Source organism: Astatotilapia calliptera, chromosome 17 (genome assembly GCF_900246225.1).
Source record: "Astatotilapia calliptera chromosome 17, fAstCal1.2, whole genome shotgun sequence".
Taxonomy (NCBI): Eukaryota; Metazoa; Chordata; class Actinopteri; order Cichliformes; family Cichlidae; genus Astatotilapia; species Astatotilapia calliptera.
In genome coordinates, this window is record NC_039318.1 from 3,942,214 (window position 1) to 3,968,491 (window position 26,278).

The window sequence follows — 26,278 nt, forward strand, 5'->3', positions numbered from 1 at the left end:
TCTTGGATCATTCGGTTCTCCGAAGCTCATCCGGGACTTGCTGTCATAGCAACAGATCCGTAAGCGTAAACCTGCTCGGGAGCAGGTTTACTTTATGTAAACAGGATTAGATCGCGGCCACGCAGGTATGTCTGCTTCATTTATACGAAAGCAACAGCGATATTCCACCACTGTTTCACCATAAATAAAAAAACATCAATGTAACTAAAGATAATGCAGCACCAGATCCATTTATTGATTTCACACAGATACATACAGGCCATTTCCTAAAAAAGGGAAATGTACTATTAACATTCTATTACATGTATGTGATTATTACAGATGTAATTCATATTTCAGAGTAGTAATTGCAAATTACTCCATGTAATCAAGATGAGAGACCACGGCGAAGGTGGATTTGGGAAGTCTGTCGCAGCCATGTCCTGTCCGTTTACGCGAGCCACCCATTGCGGAAGGTGCGAGATTGATAAGGAGAGTCCTCAGAATTCAGCGTATATTGCGGGACAGACAGGATCCTTTAGCTCAGCGCGACAGTGTGCTCATAGAGAGATATCGATTTTCCCGTGAGGGTATTATTCACTTAACCAACTTGTTGACGAGGGGATGCAGGACCACCACCTGTCTTTTTTTGCTCTGCCCTTTTCTTGGTTGCTGTTATAAACAAACAAACAGATTATTTCAGGGTCTCTTTCCAAGAGACGAAAAGCAATATAAGTGATAAATATTACCATTCTGTAGAATATTCTTATATTTCACTTTTACTTGTTCCCATGTTCTAGTGGGTCCTGTCGTGGCTCTAATCTGAAAGGGGATATAATATAACATATTATAATATAATATAATGTAATATAATATTGGATAATATGGTGTGATATGATAAATCTACCCTACCGCCTACTGGTGTTGGCCAGAGGGGCCGATGGCGCGATATGGCAGCCTGGCTTCTGTCAGTCTGCCCCAGGGCAGCTGTGGCTACAACCGTAGCTGCCTCCACCAGTGTGTGAATGTGAGAGTGACTGAATAGTGCTATTGTAAAGCGCTTTGGGTGCCTTGAAAAGCGCTATATAAATCCACTCCATTATTATTATTGTTATTATTAAATTACTTACAAGTTTAATTTGTCAGTAACTTTCTGCCAGCCCTCTCTCCTTGCTTTTGCAGCCTTGCGTTCTGATTAAACTCTGAAACTCCTGAAATCCCTCACTCAAGAGTTCTTGCTCTGCTGCCGAAAAATACCGAGCGCGCTCCTTCGACATTTTCGCCGACCAATCAGAGGGTTGCCGATCAATGTTTCTACTATCGATGCGTAGCTCCTTTTACGACACCCAGTGATCTCACATTACTTCATCCAGCTGTACTAATCGTCAACAGCAGGTGTGTTCGGAGAACCGGATTAGCGAGCTCACGGTTAGCGCGATGATTTGGTCTTGGATGTGTCATTTGATCTTGGATGTAGTAAGCGACGTACGAAGAACGGGCCCCAGGTGTGTGTTACCCTGGTAACTGATTCAGGATTGAAGTTGATGCTCTTTCTGGAACAGAAAACCAGAGTGTCCCTCATCTCAGGGTTAACAAACTCAGAGTTGATAGCCAAACCTACTTCTTGGAATACCCACATGGACATGGTCACCTAAAACTTGGATGGTGTACATATCAATAAAAGAAGGAAAACTGTTGCATAAGCGAAAACCTGGAGCGATCCCTTATGTGTCAGGACTCGGAACAGTTAAGATACAGTTTCTCTAAACACAGCGTCTCTGTGTCTTTTAAACCCCAAAACATGCTGCGCCAAAAATTGGTGCACCCCAAGGATCGGGTCTCCCAACACAGAGTAATATAGTGTACGCTGTGAAGTGCCAGGAGGATTGCCATGATTTATACATCAGGGAAACCAAACAACCTCTGGCGAAGCGCAGCAGATAAAAGCTAACTCATCAAGTCAGGACTACGCAGTCTATACACACCTTCAGGCCAGTGGACGCTCTCTCAATGACTAGGATGTGGTGGTGGGAGGAACGTTGGTTTGGGCGGGCAGTCAAGGAGGCCATTTATATGAATGTATGGTGTCTTCACAATATGTATCTCTGCAGGGATGCTTCTTTTGGGAATTGTACCTTCAACCTGACTGTGTTGGACTGCTTGCAGGGCATCAGGAAGGTGAGGTCAATGTGCCATCTGCTGAGTACTTGAATTTAAAATCTTAGTTTATTGGATTAATGACATTTTTTTTTCCACAGTAGATGTTCCACACTACCTTTTTTCTGTGGGCATTATTACATTTTCTGTTTCTTTTAGTGTCTATAGTACAGTTTACACACGTTACATTTACATAGATCAAATTACTCTTGTAATGTACTGAGTTCTACATTTTTAACATTTTTGTTATATCTTTTATATCTTTATATTTTATTGCTCTGCTAGACCATTACTGCAGCCATCTTGCAGCTTTGTTGCCGATCTTTCTGCCCTCAGTTTTGTTCAGTTGTTTACAGAGTCAATCATTCTGTGTTTCAGGCTCTGCAGCATGGCTTCTTCAACTTCGAAACCTTTGATGTAGACGAGTACGAACACTATGAGGTATGAATACTCGCATCATTAGTTGCCAGCCGCTGCCAGTGTTTACTTCATCAAGTCAGTCTTTAAAATTCAGTTAGAAGGGAAAGGTTTAGAAAGACAAAAAACCAATCTGAGCCTGGTTGACAGTCATATAACTTTAGACATCAAAGCAAAACACGAAGAGAGTCACTCCAACTGAGTTCTGTCTACATTTGTAATGAATTAAGATTTGTTTTAAAGAAAGTCAGCACAAAATTAATACAAAATTCAGCGTGTTTGTTTTGCAGACTAAAAGGATGTTTACTATTCTCACATTATGTAGACAAAAGCACTCCTTGCAGAATGGAAAGAATCTTACTATAATGCGCAAAATCATGAGTTGAGCAAGCAAGCTTGGCACACAGGTACATCTTAGACCCCTGTCGCTTCTTATCTATATCAAATATTGATGGAAATACACATAAATATACAGGAAGTTCCCCTTGTTTACATAAACAGCATCTACCACTCGTATTTGTAATTTTCTTAATTTGATTAAGTACAGCTCTCAGGGCATTATTAGTTAAAATTTAACTGACAAATATTCAGGATTTTCATCATCATTTCTTGCGTAGAACTGCAAGCATTCATTCATGATCTAAATAATTGATAGTCTTGTAATTAGCTTTGTTAATCTGATGTGTGTGCTTGCTTTTACTCTTAATGGAATTTTGACTACATCTTCTAAAGGTTTTTTGTTGTTGTTGTTTTTTGTTGGTAGCGCGTGGAGAATGGAGATCTGAACTGGATTGTACCAGGAAAGTTTTTGGCCTTCAGTGGTCCTCATCCTAAAACTAAAGTTGAGAACGGTGAGTGAACGTGTTCAGACTGCAGCCTGTCTTTTCTGCAATAGCAAGGGAGTCGGGTGTGTGTTGTTTTAGCATATATTATCATTTTCTTGTCTGTTATCAATTTGGTCGGTTGTGGAAATGGGGGGTGGAGTGGGTTTAGGGTTAGAACACCTCCAGTTACATCATCAGAAGGTCAGATACCATTACCTCAGCTGGGGTATACCAGGGATGAGCATTTAATTTACACGAATTATGAGGTCCGGGGCAATAAGATAAACTCAGTCTGCTCAGTATTCATTTTGTGTCGTTATAAACTTTTACTGGTAAGAGTAGACGTTAGTTAGGCATTGGAAAATGTGAAATGTTTTTGCCCCCTGGTAGTGTCTCCCATGGCAAATTGAATGATTCAAAAACCCCTAAGAGCAGAAGATCCAGGGAACAGTTTACTTTGCCTGGGATAGGCTTACTAGGGCCCCCGCCCTCAAGCCAGGCCCAGGGAGGGTGCCTGAGGGTAAGCTACTGGTGGCTGGTCCATAGTCTGTAGGGCCCGGTCGGGCACAACCCGAAAAGGGACATGGGCCCACATACCTGTAGGCCCACCACCCGCAGAAGGCGACGTAAGCGTCCGTTGCATTGTGTGCTGTGTGGTTCCCGCTTGCAAACAGTCAGGTTCATGTATTTTGTCTGCACATTGGGCCTCATAGTGATTGAAACACAGCTCTCTGTTCTCCACAAACTAAGCGCTTGGCTATGTTGCTGCCGATGACAGAAAATAAATACTTAAAATTCCATATTTTAGTAAAAACTAGAGATGGCACGATACCACTTTTTTATGTCCGATACCGATATCATAAATTTGGATATCTGCCGATACCGATATGAATCCGATATAGTGTTTTTTTAATCAATAAAAATGTTTTTTTAATATCTTGCTGCATTTTGTATAAGTTCATACTCAAGTTTAAATAAACAACAACACTAAAGCTATTCTGTTATACCTGTATGTAAAAAAAAAAAAAAAAATACACTGCACCCAAAATATTTCATAGTTCAGCAAAACTGATCAATCTAATAAACTTAAACCTACACCATCATCCCTATTCTGGTATTTTAAAGAGTACTTAGCAGAAATATTAAGCAATCTAACTAATAGGGTTGCAAACGCCCAGCAAAATGATGCTTAATTGACGTAATCAACTTTAATCTGACGCAGTGTGAAAAAAAAAAAATGCACAGAAATAAATTATTTTTCAAGAATAATTAAATAGATTCAACATCTTTCTTCAACAGATTTGCAGACTGCACAGATGGTATCTTCCCAAAGGGAAAAATACTATCCGGTTGTTCAGTGATGACGCGACGAATCCTACTTCCGGGTCTAAAGTAGTCTGCGTTTAATATGGCTTTTGTGTTGTTAACATGTTTAATGTTATGTATTTTCTTCTATTTGATCTCAAAAAGCTCCTAAAACAGTCAGTGATCACTGTTGACCTCCCTCGGCTTTTATTACCACTAATCATTTATTTAAGCTCAGTTTTTAAAACCTTAGGATGAAACTACAGCCCAGCCCATGCAGCAGTATATGAATGACTAACCTCATATGTGGATGGATCTCAGTTGTTCTCCTGGCTGAAGTTTGGTCCTTTTACAGCATCCTGCCATGCGATTACATTTGTTCCTGACCACCGACAACACTCACGTTAACTTTTATCGAGTGGGAAAAAAAGTTAGCTTGTTTATATTATGCTAACATAGCTGTGTCGCTAGCGGTCACGTAGCACATCATTATATACCAGCTAGCCCAACTTCAGTAACCCTACAAACGTCACTGCTGTTTAGTTTTCTGTCTTCATTTATGCTGGAAGTGATAACAGAGCTGTACGTTTTAATTTGTTTCCAAAACCCCGCAGTCAGGACATGCTATATTGTATTTAGATAGAAGCTAGCGAGCTAACTCCCTGCTAACTTCTAACTCCGTTAAATGTCATAAATTCCGTTTTCATGGCTGCCTGGATGTTAAACTCAATTGTTACACCTGGTAGAGCAGAACGCTGATCATTTTATTAAAGATGAAAGACTTTAGACAGTTTTTCAACTCTCAGTAATGCCATAGTGATCGTTTGATATATGGACCTGCAGCGGAGTTTAGACCCAGACACGGCTAGTGACGTCAGACTGAACAATCGGATAGCTTACTAGGGTATATTAGACTTAACAGTTACTATATACAGTAATGGACTTCCATACATTTTAGATTAAAACAGATTAAAACTTTGGGTGTAAGATTCAGATAATTATTTATTAAAAGCTAGACATTTTAAATGAGAATAAGAAAGAAAAGTATGTCTTTGTGCCCCCTTTTCCCTGTTAATGCCCTATCGGCCCCCCTGGCTAAACTTTGCTAGATCCGCCCCTGCACAGTTACCAGCCGTCAGCTGCGTAGAAAAGGATCCTGGTGTAGAAAGTAATATTAAATCAATTCTAACAGCAGCTTATCAAGCTTAAACGTGCTGCTGTTGTCCAGCCGCTGGTTTCCTCTTTCTGGCGCGAAGTGGGGCAAAAACAAAGAAGAGAGATGGACTTTTGACAGAAAAGCAGATCAGCTGATCATTAAGCAGTTTCATGATTGAAGTAGCAGCAGGAGAGGGAGGGAGAGAGAGGCAGTCGCTCCATATATCGGTTGTTAAGCTTAACGTGGGAATGCTTTACAAACATTCAGAGATGAACTTAAGCATTTGCTTTACTTCTCTCGGGGATAACTTCCTCGGAGATGAAATGCTGGTTTGGTAGCTATGCTACAAATACACACAGCCGCTCTATCACGTGATGCATACTGCTCCGACGTGCTATGGTTATGAGCCGAGTTACGCCGTGTCGCAAGTTTTTTGAGGTGCTTTTTTTGATATTTAATGGATCGGATTCCATTTTTTTATTTCTCTCCGATATCCGATCCAGTAATTTACGTCAGTATCGGACCGATACCGATACGTAATATCGGATCGGTCCATCTCTAGTAAAAACCCTACAATCATCTTCATGCATCCATTAGTAAATTAAAAAAACAGTAGTCTTCTATATAGTTGTGTTGTGATTTGCCACAGACTGCATGCAAACTGCATGAATGTATACTTATGTACTTTAAATCTTAATTTACCATTGACCTCATGTGGGCCAGTCAGCAACAACCAAGGGACTAGATGTGGCCAATGGGCCATACAATGCTCAGTTTGCCCTATTGGCTGGCTCAGCAATGCTCCTGTCAGGAGGAACTAGGGAATCCTATATAATAGGGTGACATGGTGTCAGATGACATTCAAAAATCTGATCTTGCTACTCACAGATGTCCACAGTTGAGTGCACAATGCAGTCACTGGGAACTTTGTTATGCTGCAGTTATATACTAGTTCACAAGAAGTAGCAACACTGTCCTGTAGCTAGTGCTTGTATTGAGTGTGTTGAGTAGCAGATGCTACTACCACAATGCCGGATTTACACAGCTTACTATCCCCGTCTCTGGGTGCCAGGAGACTAGTGTTAAATGGTTGTAGCATAGGTCTGAAGTATGGCGGGGTCACATACTCCTCTCCTGCAAAAGCATCAGTGAAGTGTTGAAGGGGTTTCTGAACTGGCTTCTAAGTATCCTGGCATGTAGGTACAACAGGCCTGGTTTTCATGTTGACAGAGTGGGCTTTAGATGGGGTCTTTCCTATTCCAGGACCCTCTCTCAAGCATTAGCAGTCTTCATTCCCAGTGAGTGGCTGTCATGGTGATGAGCTGGTGGTGAATTGGTAGACATGGCATAGAAATGGCCTAGGCGGTATTGGCGTTGTCGTGTTGTGTCATGTTATGTAACACATAAAATAATAACCAAAAAAAAAAGTAAATCTTTCATTTTTATGTAAAAAGGCATATCAAAGACAAATTAACATCCACCTGTGTTTAGTAGAGATATATAAGTTTACTGTGTTGCATAATGTGTAAACTACAAATGCCTTTAGCTTGTAAATATTGGTGAAATCACCAGCAAATGAGGGAAATTGATGTTTTGTTGTTGTTTTGTTTTTTTTAATAGATCTTTTCAGTCTCTAATAATTATATATGTAAACTACATCCCTGTCTCTACTCAGCTGGGGCTCTCATTCACTCTTACAATCTTCAGTCTAACACACATGCACGCACTCCAGTAGGGTTAAGTTTATGTTACGGAGTTTCACTTTTACAAGTTGTAAGCTGTGTACATCTAAACACTTCAAATAAATAAACTGTTGTTCATTAGCCATATTAACTCTTTAAATCTATACAACTTTTACTTTTTCATATTTTTTTTCTCATTTCAGACCAGTTGATTTAGTTTTGCACTCACCAATAGCCAGATGAAATCTGTAATTTTCTGTAAACTTCTAGCCTGCTTGTGCCACTGTGGGATCTTCCCACGTTATCAACTGCCCTGTGCTGTTCCCTGTTTGAAGCCCGGGGACAGATTTGGTCAAAAGGCTGTCTTAAAGAGAGATTGCTGATTGTTAATTGCTTTCATTCAATTCAGTTCAATTAAATTGTATTTATACAGCGCCATATCACAACAACAGTTGCCTCGTGGTGCTTTATATTGTAAGGTAGACCCTACAATAATACATACTTAGTCTTAGTCTTGGTTAAGCGTGTAGCGGAGATCCATGCTCTCCCTCAGCCCTTCCCACTATGGTTTTCCATTTGGTACCTAGTTCATGAATCTATCTGAAAATGTGAAATTATACACTGTATGCCACTGGTTGGCTAGTCACTCGATGATCATAAGAATGACTCCTTCATGAAAATCCAAACTGCAAATTTTGAAACTCAGCAGCAAGGGAAATGGCCAAACCGAACAGCGTGGTCCCAGAGCCTGAAAAAAAAAAAAAAAAAAGCAGGCGTACAATCGCCTCGACATCCGCCCTTGTTGTTGTTTTTGTGTCACATACAAATGATGCCACAACTTTTAAATGCATCGCTATAACGGTCCACATGTTGAGGTGGTATTCAATTTTAATGCAAAACAACGGAAACAGTAGAGTTGAGTCAAGTTGAAGGATGTCATTTACAAAAACATTTAGGAATATTTATGTTTAGTGCTAATAAAGTAAGAAAAAAGTTGGTAAATGATTATTTTCCTGGGATGAGTTGGGCTATTAATTCATATTTTGGGAGGAACTGAATTACATATCTATTCAAAACTGCCCGACACAGAAGTTGATCAGTTAAAATTTCCTGCAAGGGGAATATTCATTAAAATCTTGGGTAGATTGTTTGTTACCCAGTGATATTAAAGTGCTTATGCAAACAGGCCACCACAGCAGATTGGGGATCTGGCGTAAAAGTCTGCTGAGCTTTTTCATGCAACCCCAAGGAGTATTGTCTTTAATGGTCTCATGTTAGTGCAATAGTTTATGCACTCACCTATTTGGATCCGGGTTAGGTTGTACCTTTCTAGGTAAAGGAAGCAATAGAGCAGCAAACTTTTTTAATTTGTTTGTTTTGTTGCAATACAGACTGTTTTTTCGTCACCTCTGTTCTCCTTAGGAAATGAGAAAAGAGGCAAATACACCAGGATCAAATAAGCAGAAACAATATATAGTGTGTTCTGAGTCAAATGACAATGATGTGGCATCACAGCTTAACCAGGTGTGATTACATTGACCAAAGTCAGGCCAATCTAGTCTCCCAATGAAACAAAAGCATTAAAGGATGTAAGTGACATCTATTGTCATTCTGCCTACTGCAGGTTACCCTCTGCATGCTCCTGAGGCTTACTTCCCATACTTCAGAAAACACAATGTGACTACTATCATCCGTCTTAACAAGAAGATCTACGACGCCAAACGCTTCACTGATGCAGGCTTCAGCCACTACGACCTTTTCTTCCCAGATGGCACCACACCCAACGACATCATCGCACGGCGCTTTCTGCACATCTGTGAGAATACAGATGGTGCTGTGGCCGTCCACTGCAAGGGTATGTCCTGTCCTCTATCTGGTTCTGATGGTGTAGATGTTAATTAATATTATTAATAATTCAGTGTCCAACCTAAACCCCCCCTGGTCAGTGGCTCACAGTTTTACTGGCTCATGGCTTTTTATTAACTTGTTTAAAACAACAACAACAACGACAACAAAAAACCTTTAACACAGTATTTTATATTATTTCACTTTCAATCTGAAAAAGTATTATTAATACCTTGAAATAAATATGATGTAATACACCCCATGCCCCCCTTTAGACTTACCCCTGTTTGCTGCAGGTAAGGCTATATGTAATATAGGATAGCTGGCATCAGCCTTGAGCAGGCAGGATGAATAGTTGCAGCCCTAATATTTACATTTTGGAGCAAGTGAGGGGATTTTTCCAAATCCCTAGACCCTTCAGGCAGGCTTTAGAAGTTTAACGGAAGTGACCAGTCTATTGTCATTTAGCATGTGGTACTTATCTGCAGTTGGTGCAGTGAGTTAGTGGTGTTCATCCACAGAGTTTGTGATAGAAACAAACAAGAAGGCTGTTTGAAGTCTACTTTAATACTTCTCTGCTGACTCACTGGTTCACTTCTTTGTCTTTCTGTCAGCTGGTCTGGGCAGGACGGGAACTCTAATTGGCTGTTACCTGATGAAACATTACCGCTTCACAGCAGGTGAGGCCATCGCATGGATACGGATCTGCAGACCGGGCTCTGTGATTGGACCCCAGCAGAACTTCTTAGAGGAGTAGGTCTCTCATTATTTGTTTGATTGTATCTCTGCCTTTCATTTTTGTGAGTGTTTTCATCTTTCAGAAAGAACAACAAACAAATTCTTAAGATGTAAAGATAAACAGTATTCAGTTGTATGATGCATCAAACTAACTTGCTTCCAAAATTTACTCATATTTTGTCCACAAACATCTATAGTTTTGGTAAGTTTACATATACTCACTGTGGGCATTAATGCTACTGAAATTCTGGGCTTTTAATTGTTTTTTTTGTAGCTGCTCTTTTTGCAGGGTGGAATGATTATATAGTCATACATCGTATTTAAAACAAACAAAAAAAAAGATTGGGGGCACAGGTTTTAACCATCTAGCTGTTGAGTTCGGCTGAAGCTGAATAATTTTGAGGTAGTTGTTGTTCTTCTTCCTCTTCATTATATCCTCTTTATGCAGTGCACCAGTACCACTGGCAGGAAAACAGCCCCAGAGCATGATGCATGAGCAGCACCATGCTTGACAGTTGGTAGAGTGTTCTTACGTTTGAAACACTCACCTTTACTCCTCCAAACATATCTCCTGTCATTTTGGCTAAACAGCTCAGGCATTTTCTCATCTGACCATAAAACATTTCTCTAGAAGGCATTTGGCTTGTCCATGTGCGCAGCTGCAAATTGCAGTCAAGCTTAAATGTGTTCATTTTGAAGTAAGTGCCCCGGTCGGCGCCCTCAAAGTCCATCCTGAAGCAATACTCACTTCACTGTGGATAGGGACACTGTGTTTAACTTGGTGTTCCACCAGTTTCCTGTCATCTGAGGGTGAGAGCTTGGCTCGTTGTCCAGACCTTGGCAAAGTGTCGGCCAATCCAAATAAGTTGTACTTTTGTACAATTCTTGGAAGTAATGCTCTTGGGAAGTATGGTTCTTTAGAAAGTGGTCCGGGAAAAATATCTTCCCAACTTGTGTAAATCTACAATTCTCCTTCTCAGGTGATCCTGTCCTTGTGATATTTCTTGGTAGTAGCAGGACCTGGTGATCTTGTTCATGTTTCACAAAGATGAAATTAGAATTGAATATCACTCCCAGGTTACTGACAGCTGATTTTGCATAAACTGATAAAGGAAAAATGAAGGACTTGATGCTTGGATGCAGTTTATCTAAATGAGTTTTTTTTTTTTTTTTTTAATTGCACACATCCATTCCCTAATATAAGATAAGACAGTTTCAGCAGTGTCACCACTTACAATGTCATTTTACCATAATAAGCACAGCCTCAGTGCTGTGAACCTGAATGTTTTTTTTTTTCAGTTGCATGATGCAACTATAAAAGGTAACTTTGAGATGGGTCAGTAATTGTTGTGGTCAGAGGGATCAAGACCATATTTTTTGATGATGGTTGTACAGAGGCTGTCTTTAAGTATTCTGTGACACTGCCAGTGGAGAGAGAACTGTTAATTATTGAAAGTAACCAAAGGCCTGTGACATCTAAAACTTCCTAAAGAAATTTTGGAGGAGCCTCTATGTATTATTTTGATTCTGTGTGCATTAAAGAAAATCCAAAATAAATTCAAACTTGTGCACCAAAATTATAATACAGTAGTAATACAGTCATAAAAGATGTCTGTATTATTCCACCATCCAAAAATACCTTGCCATCCATGCATGTGATTTGTGAAAGTAAAGCTCTGACCACCACTGTATCTACTACATAAGTGCAGTGTAAAAAAAAGAAATAAACAAAAAAACTTAACTATCGTTTGGTGTAATGCCAGTTTGTACCACAAGATGGTGCAACAAGTTAATGTCACATTCATTCTGCCCTGTCTACATGAATGATCATGGGTTACGGGTATTCTAGCAGAGGTGGGACCAAGTCATTGTTTTGCAAGTCTCAAGTAAGTCTCAAGTCTTTATCCTCAAGTCTCAAGTCAAGTCTCAAGTAATGTCAGGCAAGTCAGAGTCGAGTCTCAAGTCACTGGTGTAAAAGTCCGAGTCAAGTCACAAGTCTGAAACTTTGAATTTCAAGTCCTTTCGAGTCATTCAAAAAAACGAAAAAAAGCATGTTGCAGTTATATGCTAAATGTAAATATTAGACCATGTAATTTTTAAATCTGTGTTTTTCTCAACACATGACAAAATAGTGAACTTAGAAAATATACACAAATTGTGAAATTGCACCTCTTTAAAATGCAGCTCAATTAAACCTAGCTCCAAGAATAATTTTCACGGACAGTTCTGAGATAAGCTGCATGTTATTCTTGGATGCGGTTGCAGGACCGGCTTTAAAATCGCATGACAAAAATATCATACACATTAAAAAAAACTGCATCACCAACGTAGCCTGGACAACATTTGCTAGTTAGATGAAGTCAGCTATCTCATCGTAGCATATTTATATGCATATTTATAATTATACGGTTCTTGGAGTGAGTGCACACACTCATGAAGTTTAGTAACTTCAGGTCACTGCAACAAGCCCAGGTACAGTTTACCGACGGATGGGTACAGGACCTTGAAATGCACCGTGTAGAACGAAAGACCATCGTACGTATCATAAGTTTACCAGTCTCACAAACTGTCGTCATAAATACACATTCCTTAACCGTTTATTAATAGGACCTTTGAGCTCAACGATAATTAATTAGTAGTGGAAATAATTTCTGGTAGCATCACAGAAATGTAGCAGTGACAATAATACTGTATGCTGTAATCGTACTGGGCAATTAGTGATACAAAAAAACCCGTTTTATCCTGTGAATAAAAGTATGTTTTTGTCAATGTACCATAATAACAGAAGCGAAACGCAATATTGTGTCAGGACAATTCACTATTTATGCACAATAAATAAAGGAGCATAGCGCGACAATTTCTGTTCAGCGCCAGACTTGCTTGTAACCTATATCACCAATTATGTTATGAAAATGACGCATTAACTACAACAGCAGACTGACCTTTGTGTAAATGCTTGGAGCAGACTAACCTGTGAGCTGGAGTGTTCTGGGACGTTATATTTGATCTTTGAATGGCTGCAATCCAGGCCATCCGTCGCGTCTTTGTTACTTCGGAAACATGGCTCGAACAATTTCTCTTCAACGACGTAATCCGATAACAACCGATCTCTTTACCCGTCGGCTTCCCGTGGCTGTCATGCGACCGGCTATTGCAGTTAATAATACAACAGCTTCTTGACATTTTTGTGTTTCTTTTTATCGCTGTATAACTGATTTCAATTGAAAGTCTGTGTGCGCTAGTACCTCTTGCCACGAGTTCCCAGAATCCTTTGCGGTTCTACCCGTGAATGACGTCACATTTTCAATCTCTATATAATATGCGTGTTAAATTTTATATTTGGGGTAAAATATCAAGTCTTTTCAAGTAAACAGGTTCAAGTCCAATTCAAGTCCCAAGTCATTGGTGTAAAAGTCCAAGTCAAGTCACAAGTCTTAGAACATTTTTTCAAGTCAAGTCTAAAGTCATAAAATTAATGACTCGAGTCTGACTCGAGTCCAAGTCATGTGACTCAAGTCCACACCTCTGTATTCTAGTAAATGTGAGAAGCACATGAAAGTAAATGGAAGGTGTGATACTCATGACCACCAGCACTGACTCCCAGAAAGAAACCAAAAGAAGTGAAACAGAAAATATTGTGATAGTAATATCATTGTTTTTTCAAGAAACCTTCTGATAGGGCAGTCGACTTTTAAATTTAGTTTTTAGAAGATTTAACTGGTGACTTCTATATATTCAGTTTTATGTTTTGGTGACTGTTGAAAATAAAGTTAATTTTATAGTGCCTCAAAATAGCCTCATCTTGTATTCATCCTGCATCTGAAACAGTGCAGAAACTACTTTAATGTGTGACCATCCAGTTTTGCTCTTAAAACCTGTAATCAGATTACCAAGTTACTGCAGGCTAGTATAGAGCAGCTCAGTTTGTTTTGTCATTAAACTATGTTTCTGTGAACACATGTTTGAACGTGGTGAAGATTTCAATCAGCACATAGTGGTTTGAGTCTGAGCTTTGCAGCTACTCAACAAACAGCTGAAATTTTTAACTGCTTAAGTTTTTTAATTGGTGATCTATCACTTCAAAAACAATGTTTTATCCAGTGTGACAAATTAATGTTTTGTTGGGATATAGTAGTTTGCAGTTCAGGGTCCTGTTGTCTGTAAGTTAGTTAAAACAAGGCTCAGTTTGTCCTAGTTATATTGATCCTGTTTATTTGGTTCTTCAATCCAATAAGCCTTCAAACCCACAAGAGATTTAAGATTAACCAAATAGGTTTAAGGTTTTGTTGCTATATTAATCAGTCAAACAACAGCTTCAAAGAGCAAAAAGATCCAGGGTCTGGCTGACAACAACTTGATCCGACAAAAACATTAATCCAAATAAGTTTTTTATTTGCATGAGACAAAATTTAAGCAACTGTGAAGCAGGATCTTTAAGGAAAACCAGTTGTAGCATTAACAGTGATGTGTGTTTGCATTAACAGGAAGCAGGCAGCGCTGTGGTCACTCGGAGACAATCAGCATTCCCAAAAAGCCAAGCAGGAGGAGAGGGCTATGCCTCATCTCATCACCAGTATGGAGGAGCTCACATTAAACCCTACACACATCAACACAAACCCTAACGGCAACTTGTCCAGATCGCAGAGCTCCGACCAACTACATGAGGTAGGACACACACACAGAACAGGCACATTGAAGAAGCTTTGTGTATGTGACCTGAAATTGTCCTTACCCTCAAACTTCAGCATTCATAATCATAATCAAAACACATTATGTGATCTTTATCAAAAAAAAGTCTTGTTTCTTCTTTGTGTTTCTTATCACATTACAATATTTCAAAGAAGTGAATTTTCTGTGAGGTAATTCAACAAACTCCCAAAATATTGCACAATTAAACATTGAAAGCTGACCCGCTTTTATTTAAGTGTATTGAGCTTTAAAGATTGAACTGGTGTTTAGTTTTTGCATGACTATTTAGTCTTAGGCTTTTCTTGGTGATAGGATTAAGTTGGAAACAGGAGCTTTGTCTTTGACTAATGATCGGTCAGGATCAGCTATTTGTTGATGGTTCACTTTTAATCACAGGTATTAGGCACTCATTGATATTCTTTACTTGCCGTTAGTTTTTCTTTTACATCATTATGATTATTCTGTCATTATTATTGTTAATAGCATCATTTATTTATTTATTGTGAGTTTATTCTTATTGTGAAGTGCAACATGTCAGCTGTCATACGGTATTTTTGTTTTATGTTTCAGGGTGACCAAACAGACGGTGGGCTGGGCCTGACTCAGGGAGACAAACTGAGAGCCTTAAAGAGCCGACGCTTCCCCCGTCCAGCCACTACTAGTGCCCTGAGGTACTAAAAGCTAACCAAATCAGTACCACCCATTACAGCTGAAACTTTTCAGTGGGAAAAATGTGATCTCTTCAAACTCAGCTGACTGCACATTTCCCCAACTTATAAGCGGTACATTTGCATAATGGTTGAAACTAGCAACACTGACTAACTAATGGGCTGTGAGGTCAGTCTGATGACATGATTTTAAGTCACGAGGAAGGAGGAGAAAGAGAGAGGACTGCTCACTTGTTGTTATTCATGAGAAATATTTTTAGTTCAGTGCCAAGCAATTTTTCAGGATTGGGAGTCCTTCCTGCAATCAGAACACACACTTAGGGCCGTCCGAAAAAAGCCTGCCGTGCAGCGATGATATTTTTGTGAGAGGGTCCCCAAAAGTTGATTCTGTTCATCTAGACGTAGCGTTTTCAGTGGGAGAAACGTTTCGTCACTCATCCAAGTGACTCAGCTGACTGAGGGTTTCCCCAAGCTTATAAACAGTACATTTGCATAATGACTGAGACTAGCACCACTGAGGGAACAATGGGCTGGGAGGTCAGTTCCTTGATCATATGCAAATTCTCAGTAGCATGGGAAGAAGAGCCTTCAGTTGCTCTGCTCCCAGGCAGATTATAACCTTGAAATCGGTTCAAGTGTGCATATTGAATGTGCACTTATTGTTTATTTTGTCTTGTTTTTAAGTGTTCTTCGTGCTGTCTTTCTTCTGTTATGTTTTTTACTCTTATTGTGAAGTGTCCTTGGGTGTCTTGTAAGGTGCTTTTAAATAAAATGTATTATTATAATTATGTGTAGACACAACCCTGGTTCAGCCTTTGAGTTAGGTGTGTTAATTTACGCTTAAACGATTCATAGTTCATCTTTTTCTAGAGCTTGTGACAACTACAACCACTTTGGGCGATATGAAGCAGGAGTGGCCAAAATAAACTTTCTCAGCTTTCACACAAGCAATTGAAGTGACTACCAGTGAAAGCAAAGGATATTGTTGACTGAGATATGAGGGGGTGGTAAATTTATTAAAGGGTTAACTAGTTAACCAAAGTCTGGAATTTCCACTGGCAATCAAGCATCACCTTAAGGCTGTGTGCACATTGCTTTATATGTGGACAGAACATCAGAGCTCCTGGGATCCTAATGCAGTTCCTGAGATATTAAATTGGTTTCACTTAAAGGAATAAGCTACAAGAGACTGTTGCACTGCAGTAACTCACAGGCTCTTTTCGGGTGGCCCTAAGTGTGCGTGTTCTGATTGGAGGAAGCGCTCCGAATCCCAAAAAACTGCTTGGCACTGAACTAAAAGGATTTCTTATAAACCAGGACAAGTGAACCCTCCTCTATCTTTCTCCTCCTTCTTCTTCCCCTGCTCCCCCTGCTGAAAGGTGGCAGGCTGATTTTTCAGGCACTGGCATGTAGTCTGTCTTGTCTTAAGTTTTGTTCGGAGCCTGCATTGACAAAGATGTCATTTTTCAGAGTGGAGGAGATAAATGTGCACAGTAGATCAGCCTCACAGCCACTCAGGTACAATTCCTCACAGCCAAACATATTACAGATTTCCTCAGAGCACACGAGAACATAGGAATCGTGACTTTTGATCACCGTCTCTGTGTCCAGACTGTCAATGGGCGCCACTTCCCCACTCAAGTCCACCAATTACCCGACATCCTCCAATTCTGCTGCAGCCAAGAGGATCGGGAAGAGTCCATCATCAACAATGTCAAACATCAGGAGGTCAGTGATCCCAAAGACCTCCTTTATCACACCCATCTCACCTACATCACATCACCTCCTTTATAACCTACTGCTTTTCATCTTAACTCACTACTCGCCTCCTTTCTTGCTCTGTAGTACTAACACACTACCTGTAGTACCTGTCAGAAGTACTAGTGGCTGTAGCTGAAGTGGTAGAGCAGGTCACCTACTAATTGGAGAGTTAGTGGTTCAGTCCCATCTGCTCCAGTCTGCATGCAAGATACTAACCCATGCAACACTAGATTTCTTTAAGGCACTTGATCAACAACTCTTAGGGTTGTCTGATGCAGTGAAGTATGAATGTGTGTGAATGTTAGATAGAAAGTGTGTGTGAATGGGTGATTGAGGGAAGTTGCGAAAAGAGTGCCCTGAGTAGAAATGCGCTATACAAGAACAAGTCCATTTACCATTTAGTAAAAGTACTTGGCTGATTTTCAACTTGTGTTTTAACAATGGCTGATTGAACCTGATCTGTTTCAGGTTTAAACTGGATTTAAATGGATTTAAGCAAAAGTAACAGGAATCCGGTTTAAACCAGTGTAGTCACCTTTACACTGACTTGAATTCAGATGGAGCAGACGTGTTGCATTATATTAGCTGTATTGTTTGTTGTAATAATTTGTTTGTGTGTTGTTTGCCTGCTGACTTTAGCTCAAATCTGAGCTCTCGATTGGCCAGCTCTCTCAGTGATCTGTACGCTGCTGACACCGAGAAGGACAGGAAGACTCTGTACTCCTCTCTTCCTCCCCCGTCCTCGTCTTCTATCTCTCTAAGCTCCCCGTCATCATCTTTTACTCCACCATCTGTCTCTCGCTATGGTAATGGACCTCGCAGCATACAGCATGAAGTCAACAACAACATCAGTCTATACAGCAGCCCTGCAGTGCCCCCTACAGGAAAAGGTCTGGTTCAACCAGGGCCTCAGGACTTCAGGCCCTACAGGGGCCCTGGGCCCTACAGTGCAACAAAGGGCCCCTCAGGACGCTACCTGAGCCGCTCCATACCTGTAAGTCCTCTGACACAGCAGCAGCTTGGCCCCTCCCTCTGTGCTGCTTGGCTTTCTGTTTTCATGTCACTAACACACTGGATGCGACAGCAGATTTCTTTAAGCCACTTGAGCAGCAACTCTCAGGGCTGCAAAATGAACAGACTTTGATTGGTGAACTTCAGCCATGACATAACCAGGTTAATGACCTGCTACACAAAATAGTTTTGGTCTTTACTGTTTTTACCCTGCCATAACCCGCTAAACAGGGTGACTGATTTTTTTTTTTTTTTTTTTTAGATGAGTCGCTCAGTTCAATCTCGTAAGGCCCTGGTTTATTTGATTGACAGGTGTACAAATTACCTGTAGTCACAGAATAGCTCCTTTCCATAGTTTTTGTGGATTATTTAGTACTGACTACTCAGTATATCTGTGCATAGTGTATGCATGCTGGCTCAAGAAAGGGCCAAACAACTAAATCTGAGGATGAATGACATCACAGGGATACATACTTTTACATACAGTCTGCAGGTTTACAACAGCAAAATATGAAAACAGAGTTCAATCTTGTATCTGTGACTTCTGTTTTTTTTTTTTTTCTCTTTCTCCCCCCAAGTGTGTTAATAATGTACAGTAGTTGCTCTGGAACATTTTGACTCTCAGCCAGTAAAAACACAGCTTGTTTAATAGCTGATGTTTCCAGTGTGTTTCTGATCCATGACCTCTGCTGTTTTCCGTTTCCTTCTCTGGTGTTTCTGATCTGATCTGTGTTCTGACTGGACAGTAACGACAAGAACAAGGGATGAAATGATAAGGTGTCACCACTTCAAAATAGAACCCCATAAAAAGCAACACGGTATAGGATGAGCTGCTGAGACACAGAAGCCTCAAAGCCTGTAAATAACTCAGTAGTCTGTTAACAGATAAGTAATTGACAACCATTCTAATAAATATGTTTATATGCCTTATTGTGTTTTATGTTCTCCTAAAGATTTTATATTTTGTACATATTATTGACAAAGATTTACAATTATTAATACAATATGCAATATTTGCAGGTTGAAAAACACCTTGTCATTAGAACTCTTGTTTTGTTTGTTTGTAATTTTGGGGGTTTATAAGTGGGATGTTAATGATCCTCTCGTTACTTTTTAATATCATGATGAACCTGGTGAATCTCTGTTTTCAAAGATGTTGTTTAGTTAATGGAGGTATGAATCAGTGTATTTCTGTGGCGTTTCGCTCCTTATGTTTCTCTCAGTCATGTTAACGTCACTCACACTAACACAAAGCTGCTGCTGAGCTGAGGAACCTGCTCAGATCTCAATCCCTAAAAAGAGTTAACTTATTGTAACTAAAGTTTGAATATAACACATTTGAGAGGGGGTTGTAGGTGTTACTTGGATATGTTTGTGTGTGAACATGTAGTCGTCAGCGCTTGATGACAAATCCAAATTCAATGATCTAATTTTTTCCAGAGGTTTAACAACTGGATACAGCAGGTAAAATGATCATTGAATCATTGAACATGCCACCAGTTTTCTAAGTAGATATATTTCTAAAGGTGTTCTTGAGATGAAACTCTCACCTGATGTCAGTAACAACACATTCACTCCACACATGCAAAGAAATCCAACTACATATGTCTATGTCCGAGTCTGTGGAGCTTGGAAAGAGAAGTGACTGGACTTTAAGTTTCTTGAAGACGTTTCACCTCTCATCCAAGTAGCTTCTTCAGTTCTAAAACCAAATGGTGGCGAGTCTCAGGTATTTAAAACCTAGTGGGTGTGTCTCTTAAGAGGGTCATTGACCCACTATTGATCATGTCTGTCATCACATGAGCCAAGGTGTCAAAAAGGATGTGAGTTACTATTAGCAGAGGTTTCGGGGGAAACCATTGTGATAGCTCGTCCTATCGTGTAAACTATTGACACCTGATGCAAGATGTGAGTGGGTGTTAAGGCACCTGGGAAAGGATCTCAAAACTACATTGTTGGTGGCAGACAGTTGGGGTCCTAAACCACCCCCTCTGTTCTAGGATGGTCGTTCACAGTGGGCATAAACGGCCCCTTTCACTCCTCTTTCAAACTGTCTGTCTCCTCTGTCCAAAATATGAACATTGGCATCCTTGAAAGAGTGACCTTTAACCTTTAGATGCAAGTGTACAGCTGAGTCTTGTCCTGTCGAAGTGGCTCTTCTATGTTGTGCCATGACTTTGTGAAGTGGCTTAGTTTGTGTTTGGGAGTTTTGTCCTTGGGATGAACCAGTTTTTGTCTGAGGGTGCGGTTGGGTCTGAAGTACATTGGGAGGTCATACTTATGCAAAATTCTCTTGGGTTTCTCTGATAAACCTGCTACATAAGGGATGACCATGTTGTTCTGTTTGTCATTTGACCTTTGTTTTCTGTGCATCTTTCCTGATTTGATGAAAGCCCAGTCGGGATAACCATGTGTTTTAAGAGCTTTCTTTACAGGGGTGTGTTCCTTTTCTTTCCCTTCTGCTTTAGAGGGAATGTTTTCTGCTCTGTGCTGCAGGGTCCTGATTACTCCCAAGTTTGTGATGAGTGGTGTGAGTCAAAAAGTAGATGCTGGTCTGTGTTTGTTGACTTACAGGGAAACCCACACACACAGAACTGAAGAAGCTTCTCAGATGAGAGGTGAAACTTCTTCAAGAAACTGTAGATATCCATACATTATGTGTAATAATAAGAAATGATAAAGGAAAAAGTATTGAACTGATTAAGAAAGGGAGGTGCAAACAGGCATGGAAAGTCATGACAGCAGCTGAAATCTGTCAGTAATTAGAAAGCAATCCTACCACTTAGTGCAAACTAATATCAGCTGGTTCAGTGCCAACTGATGGCCTATGAAAAGGTGTCTCATACAAAAGAGTCATACAAGAAACATCTCAAGAGGGGTAAAACATACTGATGGCATTGGCTACATTAGAATTTTTACACTGCTCCAGTGAGTTCCACTGAGCACTGCTGAAGTAGAAAGAACATCATTACACAATAAACTAACCACGACCGGGTGGCCTCTGCAAGATTTCAGACAGAGGAGGGGAAAAAAATTCTGTTGTCAAAGAGCCCTAACATATTCTGGTCAGATGAGACCAAAACTGAACTCTTTGAATGCCATAACACACACCATGTTTGGAGGCCAAAAGCCGCTGCATATCACCCCAAAGACAACAGTGAAGTTTGAAGGTGGGCACATCATGGTGTGGGGCTTTTAAGTATACGGCAGTGGCAGTTTTCATATAATTTGAAGGAAGAATGAGTGGAAAAATGTACCAAGACATTTTTGATAAAAATCTGCTGCCAGGATGATGAAGATGAAACGATGGTGGACATTTCAGCAAGACAGCGATCCCAAGCGCACAGGCAACAAAACTCTGAGCTGGTTTCAGAGAAGAAAATAAAGCTGCTAGAACGGCGCAGCCAGTCAGCTGACATGAATCTGATTTCTAGAATAGAAATGTGACCTCATGAGGTGTGATCACAAACTCCTAAGGCTCTGCACATAAAACACAAGACCTTGTCCCTCCTGTAAAGCGTTTGTTACCTCAGAGCCTGAGTGAACAAGTCATTTAAAACTGGATCCAGGAATTTTAGGGGAAAATGCCAAGTCAGCAGTTTACAAGCTAATTTCCCTAACATGCTGACATGTTAGGGAAATTAAGAACAGTTGAACCAGCAAAAATGAATGTTTTGGAGCAGTGGGAGGTCACAGTGCTGACCTCCTACTTATTGAGTCCTAAGAAGGCTTACTAATCAAGACATTGCCAACTATTGATGAACTGAAACAGTTGTAGGAAATAGCAGGAAATGGCCCAGAGTTCCTCCTCATGACTGTGCAAGCACTATAATCAGCTACAGGAAGCATCTGATGGAGATGCTAACAGAGGTTGTACGAGTTAGTAAATTTAAGGGTTCACTTCGTTTTTTGCAGCATGCACTGTGCGTACAGCTTGGTTTCTGAACGGTTCATAAAATTGCTGCTTAGTCAAGGTATTTGTGAGGGCTTTAGCATACATGTAGGCATACATGGACAATGCAATGCTACTGTGACAGAGACTATATATGTTAGCCACAGCACAGAGAAATGTTGTCATCATATATTTCTGATGAAAAACGTTGTCAATTGTGTAAAATGAGCTTTCGGAATAATGAAAAACTGAGCAGCAGTGTTTGCTGTAAAAATGTGGGCATGTCTGCAGAGGCACAGTGCAAATGGTCTGCAGGGAGCAACACACAAAGACACTGTAGATACAACTCTGTTTAGACACCTGTGTGCTTATTTTAGTTTTACACAATCAGAAAATTCCTATGTCATTCCCAGCTACATTTATGTTGGTGCTTGTGACATGAACCAGCTCCAGAGTACTGTAGAGCTTTTCATGTTTTCAGCTATGACTTTAGAAAGAACTCTGAATTTTCTTGTACAGACTTTTAAGGTGGCCATGATGTTTATGATCAATATAGATTGTAAATATCATGATGAACAACCGTGCATAGGACAAAAGTTTTAGATAAGCCCTGGTTGTTATAGTTGATTTCATGGATGTCAGTTCATCTGGAATTTCCTTTTCCCACATCGTCCTCCCACAGGAAATGCAGGGATCACATTTGCCCTAAAGTTAATCACACTGTTTGTTTTCTCTTTCAGTCTCTTCAGTCCGAGTACATCCAGTACTAAAAATACCCGACTGACCTGAAGACATTTTTCTTTTATTTTTTCTCTCCACAACCCGGCTCCTAAATTGGATGTTCAGAGGGAACCTTCAGATGTTTTCTCTGTCAGGACTGAATCTCCTGTGAGGTGATGGCTGCTTGCTCGTCAGACTGTGTAAATGAGCTGTCTGTAAATAAATAGTCCGCACACATGAAGATATATTTACATGGAAAATATATATTTTATATTTGTGACAGAAAGTTGTATTTTTGTTTTAATGATCAGTGTAACTTTTTGGTAAAGTGAGGGATCAGCTGATGACAATTTGCTCTGTCATCATGGTTACAGTATTTCCGTCCGGCTTCTGATAGGTTAAACAGCATATTGTTTGGTTGATGTGACGATCAGCCCTCTTTTTTTGTGTTTGTGTGTCTAATTTAATCTAAAGGAATACCATTATTAATAGCAGAAGAATAAGGGACCCAAAAACAGAATGTCATTAACTAAGCTCAGGGTGTTAAAGTGAGAATGGGTGTGAATGTGTGCGTTGTCTTAAAGAACCAGTTTAGTTTTTTAGCGTCGTGATTGTAAAATGAAACCTCACCTCTCTGAATGAATTTGTCAAACTGAATTAAAAGTTTGGTAACAAGGAACCATTTCCACTTCAGTACAGTTTAGAACAACAAGAAGTTAATTCAAGGCCAGATTTCTGATATTTTGGCTGCCATCTTTTATATACAGTCTAACCAGTAGAGCTGGAAGGGAAACAATTTGAAGGAGATGAACAGTAAATGGAAAATGATTAGCAGGCAGTGAAGCATGTGGTTGTATAGTAATGAGTTTAAGCTGTGGGATCAGGGTTAGTTTTAGCCATGTGGACAGCAGACATGCTCTTTACACTAGAAGCACTTGTTGCTGTGAGTAGCATCAGGAAGCACTTTGTGTTTAGCTAACGGTGTCAGTCTGAAAAGGGATTCGTGTGTTTATGTGGCCCGTAGAGTCCTCTTTTTAGGAATGACTGTGATCTTCTGTGTTGTTTTATGTGGAAAATAAGTGTTCTGTATTATTCTAAAGGTTATCGCCACAGGAGCTTTCTCTAGGAAACAGGAAGTTAAACTTACTTTCTCTGCTGGTACGTCCTCCGAGAATGAGCCTCTAGATTAGAACACCTTTTACCTCCGGAAGCCCCCGTGACTTTTTAAAGGTTTATGAAACATAGAACCTTTTCTAGCACCTCAGGATTTTATTTTAATTTAAACCTGCAAAAACCCAAAAGTTGGACTCCTGTGTAAAATGTAAATAAATACAATACAAGGATTTGCAAATGTGGTAAACATTCTTTATTCTCATTATAACACAGAAAACATGTCTGAGAACATGAGCTGAGAAAATGTGCCATTTAAGAAAAATATGAGCAGTGTCAGAAAGAGTGGGACACTTTCACATTTCCCACAGTGCAGCATTCCCTCTGCTTCCAACAGCACTCCTCTCTCCTCTGGGAGAGGAATGTTGTGCCTTTCTTGTCTGACAGAGGGTTGTAGCTGCGCAGCACTGCAAATCATTGCATTGAGTCTTTATTTACATTTCCAGAGTCCTAACAGTGTCTCTGTAATTTGGATTGTGCATAGATTAACAACTTAAGCCACAGACAGGAGTGAGAAGGTGTCATTGCACCATGTCATTTCTATCTGTGTGCAGAGGACTGAACGTGAGACCACATCAGCTGACTAATGTGCTTCACCTTACTGCTGCTTTTAGCCTGCTGTAAAATACAGGTTTCCTGTGTAACTTTCCTGAAGCTTTAAACGCTTGATGACGACATCAGCACAGTGTTGTCTTCCTTTGCACTCATGGTGTGTGTAAGAAATGAGTTTATATGTCATTTGTGGCAGATTCCTGGGTCTTTAACATTATCGTGGGCAAATAAAATCAAATCTCCAGCTACCAACCCAGAGAGATCACTCGTTCTGAAATCTTTATTCGATGGTGATGTCCCTCGGTCACATGATGGTTTAACTAAACTGACGTGAAGTGCCTTAAATATCTCATGGATGAAAGTCACATACAGTTCTGAACAAATTTATGAGACCACCGGTTTTACACGAGAACAAATATTTCAGAAGTTTTTCACAAACTTGTTTAAAACTGAAAATTACTGAATTCCCTGAAGTTTTTATACCCAAACTTGATCCAGGACAGTGGACTGTGAATCGAACGTAACGTCCAACCACTGAAACGAAACTAATTTTTCTGTTTGCAAATGCATATAAATAAGTGTAATTTGGCATCTGGATCAAAAGGTAATTTTATTAATCTCATTTCTAAGAGAGACGTGGGAATAATTATGTGCTTTACTGTTTTCTGCTTTTTTTTTTTTTTTTTTTTGTAAAGCAGAAAACGTGAAAAGTCATGGATAACAACATTAATGATATTTTACAACATTAAAAATAAGATTTTCTTTATAGAGCTTGGTCAGAGTTAGGTCGACTGTGACAAAACATGCACTAGATGGTGGTCTGATACATTTGTTAAGCACTGCAAATATAAGCAATGCACAGAAGGTTTTTATTTTTGCACAACTTGTTGCTGTTATGAAGAAGTGGAAATGGATGTCTGATGTGTATTTAATGTCTTACTCAAGTGTTTTACTGAGGGAACGTTTAAAAAACATTGTAGTTTTTTTGTCTTTTAGCAGAATTTCTGTCTGAGCAATAACAGGAAATAAAACAATTCCTCCAACTCTGAGTTTGTTCTTGATCTGTTGATGCTACCAGAGTGTGGTTTGGAAAAGTCTGGAACAGGACAAGTCCAGGTCAGACCCAAAATCGAACCAGTCTTAAAGCTTCGTTTAACCCTTAAGTTTTGTGGCTCTCTCCCAGTGGAGGTGCATGTCAGATGTTAAGACTCTGAGGTGCCACCTCCTGAGTGCAAAGATGTTTTTCAAGTTCAGGGACAAAAACGTCCTGCAGTGCTCGCACGTGTGCTCCCCCTCTTCTGCACTCGGTCCAAGCAGCGCTTTCACCTGAGCCGTGCCGCTGTGTCTGCAGCTCACCGTGTCCTGTTGTGTGCTGCATTTGAGAATAAACTTTTCTGGACATGACCAACCTGATTCTCTACAACATTAGTTCAAGTGTAAAACACACATGTATACAAACAAAAGCCAAATCCAGCATAGAAGAAGCTGTCCCAAGTCCAAGACTAGTGTGGGATGAACGACCAAAGAAAGGAAAAGTGCAACACAAATAACAGAAGTAATGATTCAGTAAATCAGAGGTCAGATATCTCAGAGCCTGGGGTGGGGGGCTGTCCAGACCTCTGACTTCATCAGGAAAAGGACTGATTAGTCTGAATCCTCATCAAACTAATCAATACTAAATCACAGAGGCTGTAAATCACTCAGGCAGTTAT

At 40.0% G+C, this 26,278-nt stretch overlaps 1 protein-coding gene across 4 annotated transcripts in view; it reads left to right on the forward strand.

Annotated features, from left to right (window-relative positions):
• Positions 1–25,609, forward strand: part of cdc14ab (cell division cycle 14Ab) — a 40,094-nt gene extending 14,485 nt beyond the window's left edge. For 2 of the 4 annotated variants that reach the window (XM_026146208.1, XM_026146210.1), the window contains exons 6-16: positions 2,091–2,157; positions 2,515–2,577; positions 3,317–3,404; positions 9,145–9,375; positions 9,980–10,118; positions 14,588–14,768; positions 15,363–15,463; positions 16,931–16,978; positions 17,072–17,188; positions 17,861–18,215; positions 22,865–25,609. In XM_026146208.1, coding sequence (XP_026001993.1) covers positions 2,091–2,157; positions 2,515–2,577; positions 3,317–3,404; positions 9,145–9,375; positions 9,980–10,118; positions 14,588–14,768; positions 15,363–15,463; positions 16,931–16,978; positions 17,072–17,188; positions 17,861–18,215; positions 22,865–22,894 — 1,420 coding nt within the window. In that variant the 3' untranslated portion in view covers positions 22,895–25,609. The remainder of the gene's footprint in view (positions 1–2,090; positions 2,158–2,514; positions 2,578–3,316; positions 3,405–9,144; positions 9,376–9,979; positions 10,119–14,587; positions 14,769–15,362; positions 15,464–16,930; positions 16,979–17,071; positions 17,189–17,860; positions 18,216–22,864) is intronic. The other 2 variants (XM_026146209.1, XM_026146211.1) reach the window with 2 other exon arrangements.
• The last annotated feature ends 669 nt before the right edge of the window (positions 25,610–26,278 follow it).